This window comes from Chinchilla lanigera, unplaced genomic scaffold, assembly GCF_000276665.1.
Source record: "Chinchilla lanigera isolate Chin_1 unplaced genomic scaffold, ChiLan1.0 scaffold00085, whole genome shotgun sequence".
Lineage (NCBI taxonomy): Eukaryota > Metazoa > Chordata > Mammalia > Rodentia > Chinchillidae > Chinchilla > Chinchilla lanigera.
In genome coordinates, this window is record NW_004955486.1 from 9,185,071 (window position 1) to 9,195,850 (window position 10,780).

A 10,780-nucleotide genomic window follows, 5' to 3' on the forward strand; every position below is an offset into this window, starting at 1 on the left:
CTGTCTGCTTGAAGCGCTATCTCTGACTGCATGCAGTCACTGTAGGGATGCTGGGTAGCCTCCAGCGAGGCCCTACTCATCCCTGCATAGGTACAGTCTCTGTTGCTGTTGGCATCAGCCGTGTTGGGCCTACCCGCTCTCTCTCATGCCTTGATGGTTCTTCCTGATCTGCTGGAGCTGTGGTGCCTTGGCCTGGAGTCAGAACCTGAGGGTTGTGCCCACCGTCCTGTCCCTGACTCTCAGGGAAGAGCTGATGCGTAGTTCAGCTACAGCAATTTATTTATTGTTTATTCATTTGTTTATTTTTGAGACAGGGTCTTACTAAATTGTCAGGGCCGGCCTTAAACTGGAGATCCTCTGTGTCAGCCTCCCAAGGAGCTAAGATTGCCTAGGTCTGCAGCCCTGGGCCTGGCCTGTTGCGGCGCAAGCTGTTCAGTGACCTGTACTTTGTGCGCTTTGTTTTGTTTTCACCTACTCACTCAGTGTCCTGCAGCCTGATGGGCTTGAAAGGGGAGTGTTTCAGTGAACACCAGGCTAACCGGGAATCTTCTCAGAATTGCCAGGGTTGCCCTGATCCTCTTGAGGGCAGGTTGGGGCCAGCCTTGCAACAGCCCCAGGCAGTGCGAGGTTTGATGACCCTGATCTCTGTTCTCTGTAAATTCCAGAGTGGGATGAGTACGCTGACTCTGGTCACTTAAACTTGAACACAAGGGCAAAAGCAATGGAAAACAGCTTTATTAATGCAAATTCAAAATGCACAGACACACAAAATTGATGTTTTGCTTTTGTTAAGCTGTTGAGGATGGACCGTCTCTCTGCCCCCCTGTGCACTGCCTGCCAGCCCACCTTGCCTCGTCTCCTTCCCAGAGTGTGGACAGGAGCACCCCAGGGTCCCTGGTATCACTGCCATGCTGCTGTTCCACCGTCTTTTCCTGTCCCCTCTGTTAGTCTTTCGGTAGCCTGCAAGCCCTTTCTGCCCTGACGCCTTGACTTGAGGCCTTCTCCTACCTATGGCTGGGTCATTTGCTCAGAACACCTTTGGGGCCCTGTGTACCCGCTCTCCATCCCTGCTGCCATCCTCCCCTCCTCAGTCTTGCCCTGCTGCTCCTTAAGTTCCTGTCATTCTCTTCCTACTGGAGCATGAGCACCAGCACAGCAAGGCTGTGTTCCCACCCTGGATCTTCTCTTGTTAGGGAACACATGAGGCCCTGAGGGGCAGGAACCTCTGCCTTCAGGGGAAGGCTTGAGGTATTTCGTGGGTGCTGTGCTGTTGGCACACTGGGTGCATTCGGGCTTTAGTGTGCACAAGCAGAGCAGAGGGTTATGGTCAGAGCCCATCCCAACCTGCACACGGACTCCCCTGCCACACTCACCCCACTCCGTGCTGTTCATATTCACAGAGGCAGGGTGGGCTTGGGGCTCGTCGGTTCAGTGCTCATTTTGTCTGTTTCCTGCCAGGCTACCTGTCCTGCTGCCGGTTCCTGGATGACAATCAGATCGTCACCAGCTCTGGAGACACCACATGGTAAATGAGACCAGCCTTTGTTCACACCTTGTGGGGTGCTGCACATGGAAGCGTGGTTCTAGGAATCAGGTCGTCTTTCTTCTTTTCTCTTGTCTCTCTCTCTCACGCTCTTTTTTTTTTTTTTAATGAAACAGGGTCTTGTTGTGTACTTCAGGCTGACCTTGAACTCACTGTGTAGCCCAGGGTGGCCTCAATCTCATGGCAATCCTCCTGCCTCAGCCTCCTGAGAGCTAGGATTACAGGCGGGTACCACCACTCCTGGCAGTTAGACCATTTTTAATTTCGAATGGCCTTGAGATCTAAAATACCAAGTAATTTTGTGGGAATTTCTTATACTGTTTGCAAATTTACGAAGTTTAGTTTTGAACTGGGCTGAGAATTACTGATATTTATATTATAATCGTGCACAAAGTGCCTCCCTTTTTTGTTTTCACTCGGTGTATTTCACCTGGCTAAGTGATGGGGGACTGTCTGGCAGCCTTCTGTGGCCCCATCTTACAGTGACTGTGAGCACAGTGTAAACAGGTGTCGCAATAAGGTGAGCCATGCCAGACCTGATCGTGGCATTTTTACCTCACCGGTTGGTGGAAGCCCATTTATACTCCATGATCTTTTCTTTTCCTTTCTTTCTTACTTTTTTCCCTAGAATGTTTTCAAGTGCACAGAACTAAAGTGACGAGTAGATTTGAATAGTGTTGCCCAGTCTTCATAGGCTTGCCTGGGTGACCAGGATCTTGTAGCTGAAGGGCTGTGCACGGAGATGACATGGTGCCCATTATGAGCTGTGGGACTCCCTGAGACTTGAGCCATCACGTGTCAGAGCGTGCAGCTACCTCCTGCACTTCCCGCTCCCTTGTGACTGTCCATCAGGCCGTCTCGAGACTCCATGTGCAGTGTGCTGATACTATCTGCTTGGGTGGATGTTTTCTGGGGTACTGCTCTCTGTGGGGCAGAGCAGAGAAGCGGCGCTGTTTGTGGCCTTCGCAGCCAGCTGCTGCTCTTCACAGATGCTGTTGATGCCTTGCCTTTCGGCACCATCAGTCAGGAACACGTGGATGCCATGTGCAGCTGTTCAGACCACCTCTGTGCTGTGGTGCGTGACTCCAAGAACGGGCAACAGGGCCTGAGAGATGTTTACCTGGTGTGGTCCCCTTGATGCCCAGAGACCACACTGGTGTAGCAGGGTCCTGTCCTCCTTTGAGGCCTTCACCAGGGCTTCTGCTGCCTGCCTTGAGGCCCTCTCCACCTCCGCCAGCCGGGGTATGCCTAAAGTTTCTCTGCACAGGAGGAGTGAGGCCCCATTTGCTGGTGTGGGCCTGCAGACACCACTGCCACAGAGGCCTAGCCCAAACTCTCATCTGAACAGTTGTATATATTCTCTTTGCTTTGGTTCTTCTCTAAATAGGGTTATATTACAAAATGTGACCTTGCCTTACATACAAGCGTGGAGCTCTTCTGCAGTCCTAGATGGCTCAAAGGCTGGTGTTTGGTCTGTGAGGCTAACATCTGCTTATTCATTTGCCTTGCTCCAGTGCACTGTGGGACATTGAGACTGGCCAGCAGACAACCACGTTCACTGGACACACTGGGGACGTCATGAGCCTGTCTCTGGCTCCCGACACCAGACTTTTTGTCTCTGGTGCTTGTGACGCCTCAGCCAAGCTCTGGGATGTCCGAGAAGGCATGTGCCGGCAGACCTTCACTGGCCATGAGTCAGACATCAACGCCATCTGCGTGAGTTTGAACCATTTTCTGAGTTCTTCTGCCCTTTCAAATACAGCCAGAGTCACCGATGGGTCCACAGAGTGTCCCATGGGAGACCTGGTTGGGACCTGATCTGACCTGGATGAGGCCAGGTGTTTCTGTGCTGGTAGTATCTCATGGGCTGAGGTGGCTGCTGGGTGCCAGGCCTGTTCTGCCCTGAAATGGCCAGTGGTTGGTATCCTGCACCCACAGCAAGTCATCTCCTGCTCAGGAGCAGCATGGAGCTGGGGAGCCTGCTGTCTTCTCTGGCTCCCTCTGCACAGGTGTCTAGGCTGTTGGGCTGTGTGTGGTGGCTAGCAGAGGTTCTTGCTCCTTCCTCCAGGAATCAGCCCAAGGAGCACTAGCCCTCTGGTTGGTCCACCAAACTAAAACTGCCCCAGGGGTTAATTTAAAACCCAGTGCTCCTGCCTGTGCCAGAGCCTAGCCCTGCCTCTCTTCTGGCTTTGTCCCAGCAGCCAAATTTCCATGATTTCTGGCTTAGCATTTGCATCCTGTCTAGATTCACATGTGGTCTTGTTCACCCTCTTTTCAGTTCTTCCCAAATGGCAACGCATTTGCCACCGGCTCGGATGACGCTACCTGCAGGCTGTTCGACCTCCGTGCAGACCAGGAGCTCATGACCTACTCCCACGACAACATCATATGCGGGATCACCTCTGTCTCCTTCTCCAAGAGCGGGCGCCTTCTCCTCGCTGGATATGATGACTTCAACTGCAACGTGTGGGATGCCCTCAAAGCTGACAGGGCAGGTCAGTAGCCGACAGGATGTTCATGTGCTAAATGACAGAAGTTTGTGTCAACACAGCTGACACAGCAGAGGAGGGGATGAGCTTGGACACAGACTGTGGCCCTCCAGGGGACTGATGCTAGAGAGCAAGCAAAGCCCTTCCCTGTGAGGCTTGCAGGGATCTTTGGGCTCGATTTGGTAGATCCCAGCTTATGCTCCCTGGGCTTGCCAGGGCCACAGTTGTGCTGTCCAGAGGGCCCTGGTGGAGCAGCAGGCCTATTGGGTGGTGAGGGTCTGAATTCTGCTGATCAGAGGCAGTTGTGTTACTGCTGCATATCAACATGCTGGATAGGACGGGACCTTTCTTATGGTGCACTTGAATTTGAAGGATGTTGACACTTCACAAGCCTTCAGCAAACCTCAGTGTTTGCCAGGCTGAAAGAGAGGACCATTACTGGAGGTCCTGTGGGCCTTGCACTGCCCAGTCCTCTACCAGGGGCTATATCATTGAGGGCAGTGGCAGCCGACCCCAGCCTCCTCAGAGAGCCCTCCTACCCCTGTGCTGGGCAAAACAGGGGCACTGGAAGTTTCAGGTTTCAGTACCTTCTGCTCCATCTGGAGGAAGTGGAGAGGCCTGCGGCACTGGTGTCACTGTGTGACAGCCCGTGTGGTCTCAGCAGCCACCACAGCCCCGTGTGCTGGGTTTTACTGGGCTCTGGGTATCACAAACAAGTGAGAGATGGCCTCACCCACATACTCATGTGCTCAGCTGCTTGGAGATGGAGTCTTTTGACCATGGATTTTACTCCATTGTTTATTTAAGTTGATAAAATGTGTAGATGTCAGCGTGAGCAGGTCCAGGTTAGTGGATGTGTGGATGTGTATTTCTTGTCATCCTCTTGATGTGTCTGTACTTCTGCAGGGGCATCCACGTTGTCTTTAGAGATGTTGGCCCCGCTAATGAGACTGGCCGTGTGCGTCAGTGTAATTTCCACTTGCATAAAACTTTTCTCCCTTCACTGGCCTTGCCTTGCTTCTGAGGTATCACTGGGACTTGACCTGAGGGAGTCTGGATCCTATTTCATCAGATTAGCCAGCCAGCCATCATCACAACGTCACACGCAGGAGGTGCCTCTGGGCTTCTGAGTGACTGCTGTCTTTGCTCCCAGGTGTCTTGGCCGGACATGACAACCGCGTCAGCTGCCTGGGGGTGACTGATGATGGTATGGCTGTGGCGACAGGGTCCTGGGACAGCTTCCTCAAGATCTGGAACTAACGTCAGTAGGTAACAGAGCCACCTGATGCCCTCCCCTCAGAGCTGTGTGTCTTTCCTGTGCATGGTCTCTAAGTTAACATAGATGTGGCACTGATTTGGAATGTGGTTGGTACGAGTGGTGGCCCCTTGGCTGTGCATGCTGAGGGGCAGCGAGAGGGTGGTGATGCTGACTGGGCTGAGCTCAGGTTTCCCGTGTCTCTGAGTGCATTGACCCACACTCTGTTCACAGCAGCAGGTGGACGCCACCGTGACTGGAAGACCATTCCAACCTTGAAGCGCTACAGTGATAGCATATCTTATCCACCCATACTAACGTGGACACCCACACTCCCCTCAGAACTTCAAAGGGCAAGATCTTTTCTCCTTCACTTATTGCTGAAACCAAGAGCACAATTCCCATTAAGAGAAGGATCTCTGTGCTGTAAACTAAAACAAATTGTGCATTCCTTCCGGGGCCATTGTCTTTGTTTTCTTTTTTGTCTTGGATGAATTTTAAAAGGAAATACTACAATAAAAATGTTAACCAGAAGGTAAACCTGAGTGTAATTGTGAGACAGACACGCCTCTCCACTAGCTCATTGAAGAGTAGACCAGTAACCCTGTATTGTGGCATTCATGCAAAACAAGTTGAAGACTTTATCTTGTAATCATTTCTAAATTTCAAATTGTGTTTGTAGCAGGATTTTGGAAGCATTCACAGTTTCTTTTTTAAATATATTCCTTTCTGTCCAACAGTGGAACAGAACCATTGCCGGGGGCAGGTCTCTGACGAGGGGGACACAGTCCAGTCCCTGGCAGTTTGCTCTTGTATTGTGTCACAGATGTCTGTTGCACACAAACACAGCCTAGTTAAAGAGAAAGGCCGAGAAGCAGAGTAGCTGAGCACATGCTGTGATGGTTGTGAATGTGGTCAGAGTCCTTCCCCTGTGCCGAGCAGCGAACTCAGGCCTGGCCCCTTCCCTCTGCGCCCTCCCGTCCCCTTGTCTGCTGTTTCCTCTCACCTCGGGTTCCTGTGAAGTTGGAGGGAGTCTAATCGCCCAGCACTACCCGCCCTGCTCTCGCTGTCAGGAGCCTGCTCGAGAGATGCCTGTCCTGTGCTTGGATAGTCAGTTGGTTATTTGTGTATGAAACAATGTACAAATCAATGTTTTGAAAATAATGATCTCAGACTTTCTAAGTTAAATTTTAAAAATTTGATTGTTTGCCATATTGGGTGGGTTTACTCTTAGAATCGCATGCTGTAGAAATGCTCAAAAGTGCATATAGGACTCAGTCCTTAGATGTTCTTTTTCTTTTAAGAAATAACCTCTTAAAGTTGTAACTGTGGCGGCTCTGTCCACTTCTGTTGCTGCTCTGCACACATTGGAAGCAGCGAGCGCTCTACATGCTTGAGTAGCGGGATGAGTCACTGTTTTCTTTACTTCTTTAAAAAAAAAAAAAGTCCTGTTGTGAAAGATCCCTGTTGGATTCTGAGGGAGAGGCTGAGGGAGGAGGGAAGGAGCGCCTGACCTGCGGCCCTGCCCTTTCTTGGTAGCCCAGCCGGGACAGCCTTCTGCACCCATGCAGACCTGTGACCCCGCCCGCCAGCGCAGGGTCTCCCCGGTCAGCAGCAGCGTCTGGACAGCAGTGTCCTGTGGGCCCTCCCTCCTCCCAGTCCCCAGCCCCCTCCTAGCAGCAGTAGTGGCTTCGCCATCCTGTTTCCTGCAACATCCTGTACAAACTGTGCTGTGACCGTGCAGTAGGCCTGGACCTGGCAACGAGAATACGACGACGTCCCTTCTCTTCCCGTCAGATGACTCTGTAGAGCTCTCTGCACCTTCACCCTTTTCACCTTTTGTATTTAATTTTAAAGTCAGTGTACTGCAAGGAGGCTGGATGCAAGATAGACCCTATATTAAACTGTACTGTTATTTAAGATGTAATAAAGCAGTTTGACATGAGGGACTCTGAGGTGGTGGTTACTTGAGAGGTCCATTTCAATGTATAGAGGTGACTGCTTCTCCCTCCTGCTCCTGTGACCCCTGGCTCAGGTGGGCCCAGCATCAGGAGGACCGGGCAAAGCCGGCTTTGAAGAATGGCAGGCATCCCGGTGGTCCCACCTGCCATCATGGGCCCTGGCCTGGCCCCTCCTGTCCTCTGACACTGCTGCCCTCCCGATGGTCTCTGGGGACGAGGCCCTCCTGACACGCCTGCCCTCGGTCTGAATAAGAGAGCTGTGCCCAGAAAGAGGAAAGAAGCCCCGTCAGGGAAGTGTGGAAGGCAGGCCCCAAGCCGCAGGCCGCCCTCCAGCATCCTAGCCCCTCAAATGCTTCCTAGGCTGAGTGACACAGTTTTTAAAAACCTTCAGTAATCTGTGAGATTATAAAAGGAAACTAGTCTTCACAGCCAGATCGTGGTACTTTTCTTAAAGAGATCCGTGAATAATGACGCCCTCCTAGCACAGCATGGGCAACCGGGAAGATGGGCTCCCCAGGGGCTGCAGCGGGGGGAGTGGCTGGCAGGTGCCCTCCCCCAGGAGCCCTTTCTCAGCCCTCCTCCTGCTGGCCCAGGAACCCCTAGTCCCTGTGGAGGAGGCGGCACCTGAAGCCCCTCCCCATCTGCAGGGAGGAGGAGTGGCAGGGTGAACACACCACTCACCGAACACTTTGTTCTGCTCCTAGACTAGAAGACGCAGAACCTGAGGGCCTTTCAGGGCCACTGCCAGTCTCTTAGCAAATCTGCCCCTGAAAGCTGGTGTTCACTCTGGGCAGGTGGACAGCGGCACTGGCCAGCACAGCGTGTGTGGAAGAGACAGGAACGTTCCTCTCTGGGCCCAGGCACACAGCACAAGCCTGCATGGAGGGCCTTAACCTTTAATAGGGCAAGAGCAGCACCCTTTACTGCCTGCTGCCTTGGGGGCGCCCCCAGGGCAGGAGCCTTGCCACAGGTGTACTCTGCCACTGAGGGCCCTGTGTCACTCTGTCCCCGATGGCCACCTCTTTCCCGTGCCCGGGAAGCCCATGGCCTTTCTCATCTGTTCTCCACACAGCCTCTTCCTCATAGGGACCCTACGTAACAGAGGTGCTTCCTGAGGCCTGTGCTGGGCACAGGTCTGGACCAGGACCACTGTCACCACACCCGGGTGCCCTTGACTGCTGGGGCAGGGCGACAGGCCCGATGGCTGTTCTGGTCCAGCCCTCCACTCACCCACTGTTCCCATTCCCACTGCCCTCTACTGCTGACCCCCGCCCTGGCCTTCCCGGTCACCCCAGTCGACTCAGCCTCCGCCCAGCTCTGCCTTTTCCCAGGGTGACAGTGGGCACGTGGCTCGCCTCCCTGTCCTCAGGTCCCCCCCAGCCCTGCTTCAGGTATCTGAGAACACAGCACCAGAGAATGCAGCTGTTACTGCCAGCCCCAGGACTCTGCACTCTGCACCTGTGGTTCCCGCCACCTGTGGGCACCTGTTCCTGAGCACCCCTGAACAAAACTGATCCCCTCCCCAGTCCCACCTGCCTCTGCCTGCCCCACCAAAAGGCAAGCACTGGCAGGCCTATGTCCTCCCCACTGGGTCGTGTGTGCCTGGTATTCAAGAAGGGGCACCTCTGAATGCCAGCAGGATACAGGTGGGCACAGGTAATGCTGGGTAGGTCTGCTTTGTGCTCCCACACCAGGTAGCCAGCTGGAGGCCAGAGGCTAGCCAAGGAATGCACACCTGGCCCCCTCCCTGTGTGCGTGCGGGGAGCCTGCACTCCCCTGTTCACGCGGCCAGGCTAGGCCAGCAGAAGCCAGTTTCCCGTGGGATCTGAATTGGGCCCCAAGGGGGTGCAGTCTGCATCAGCACCCTGCGCCCCTGCTCCAGCCAGGGGCGTGCGCCACACTGCCCAGTTCTGCAGAGCCCCATCGCTCTCCTCCGACAGCGACTCCCCACTTCCTCTGTAGCTCCTTATCCCGGCCAGCTCCCATCATTCAACCCTCAGAAAAGGGGGCCCAGGTTTTGAGAGACGGGTGTAAACAGGGAGGCCTCCTTTTGCGGGCCGGGCAATACTGAGGGTTAAATCCATCTCTCCCACGTGCTAAGATAGTGCTCCACCACTGAGCTCCACCCCCACCCTTATAAAACGATCTCATTAAACTGCCGTAGCTGGCTTGACGTCTCAGATCCTCCTGCCACAGCTTCCTAAGTAGCTGGGATTTTGGCTTTGCCTCACAGCACCCAGCCATGGGAGACCATTCTTAACAAACCCAAATAACAAAATGGTAAATTACGCTGGAGCTGAGTCCTGAGCTCCAGGGCCGAGGAAGGTGAGGGCTGGCAGCCTCACCCCTGTGGCCACGCCCTCTTTCCCTGAACCCTGCCTTGGGTCTCCTTCCCCACCTTCGCCCTGGGCGGTCTTTGCCTAGCCTTCCTGCTGTCCTTCTGAACTCTGCCTTGTGAAATGCCCCTGGCAACCCCGCGGGGGCGGGGTGGGGGGGCGCCTTGGGTGTTGTCAGTGACCCTGCCCTGGGCGTGCACAGCTTGGCCTGAGTCTTGGGGTCTCGTGGGACCTTGGAGCTGTTGCACAAGGAAGTGAGCTACTGGGCCACAGCCCTGTTTCCTTGGCTGAAATGGGGAAACTCAGCCGCCTGTGCAGCTGCAGGGCCAGGCACACAAACTCGCCCTGCTGGGCTGGGCCCTGAAAGCCCCCACCTGGGGGGGCCCACCTGGTAAGGGCTGTGTGACTTCAGGCGATAACAAGATGTCGCGGGGGCCACCACTTTCCCTGAAGGCCCAGGCCAATTATTTGCGCTAATAATTACATCCAAACGTCAGCTCAAGCCTTCTGGGAGTGGCTGGTGGTCACTCTGTGGTACTGGGGACTGAACCCGAGGGCTTCCCACCGAACTACGCCTCCTGCCCCTTTAAAAAAATATTTTTTACATTTTGAGACTTGCTCAGGCTGGAATCCCAACTTTAACAGATTTTTTTTTTTTTCTTTCTTTTTTTTTTTTTTTTCTTGTGGCACTGGGGATCAAACTCAGGACCTATACTTGCCAAGCAGGCGCTTATGCCATTGAGCCCCCGGAACCCCAACTTTTGATTGTCCTGCCTCAGCCTCCCAGAGTGGTGGCATGACAGGCCTGTGTCCCACCCCAGATTTACTTCCCTTTTGGGAAGCAGCTGTTTACAAAACAACCCATGGGGAAGTTACAGATCTGAAGCAAGACCCTGTCATCCTTATCCCTTCTCCAGTTCCCCGTGGGGCCCCACTGCGTAGGGGTCCAGGGACTGTGCTGCTCCTTCCAGGAAGAGGGCGGGTCCGGCAGGTAGGAGCTGCGGGAGGCCGGGCGGACTCCATCCCGGGCACGCAGGGCGCCCGTCGGGGGACGCCGCCTGGAGAAGGGGACATCTGGGGACGAAGGCTTTTTCCCCAGGATCAGCGGGTCGCACGGCCCGCGGGGGCGCACACGGGGACCGGGAGCCGAGGACGGGCCCGCACGCGAGGGGCGCCTCGCGGTGTCGCGGCGGGGG

At 54.4% G+C, this 10,780-nt stretch overlaps 2 protein-coding genes across 3 annotated transcripts in view; both read left to right on the top strand.

Annotated features, from left to right (window-relative positions):
* Gnb1 (guanine nucleotide binding protein (G protein), beta polypeptide 1) overlaps positions 1 to 7,236 on the top strand; it is a 26,457-nt gene extending 19,221 nt beyond the window's left edge. Inside the window, exons 6-10 of one of the 2 annotated variants that reach the window (XM_005404194.1) lie at positions 1,459 to 1,525; positions 3,058 to 3,259; positions 3,822 to 4,038; positions 5,186 to 5,301; positions 5,522 to 7,236. In XM_005404194.1, the coding sequence (XP_005404251.1) occupies positions 1,459 to 1,525; positions 3,058 to 3,259; positions 3,822 to 4,038; positions 5,186 to 5,292 (593 nt within the window). In that variant the 3' untranslated portion in view covers positions 5,293 to 5,301; positions 5,522 to 7,236. The remainder of the gene's footprint in view (positions 1 to 1,458; positions 1,526 to 3,057; positions 3,260 to 3,821; positions 4,039 to 5,185; positions 5,302 to 5,521) is intronic. The other variant, XM_005404196.1, reaches the window with a different exon arrangement.
* Positions 6,853 to 10,780, top strand: part of Nadk (NAD kinase) — a 25,625-nt gene continuing 21,697 nt past the window's right edge. Inside the window, exons 1-2 of the mRNA XM_005404323.1 lie at positions 6,853 to 6,925; positions 10,502 to 10,740. Coding sequence (XP_005404380.1) covers positions 6,853 to 6,925; positions 10,502 to 10,740 — 312 coding nt within the window. The remainder of the gene's footprint in view (positions 6,926 to 10,501; positions 10,741 to 10,780) is intronic.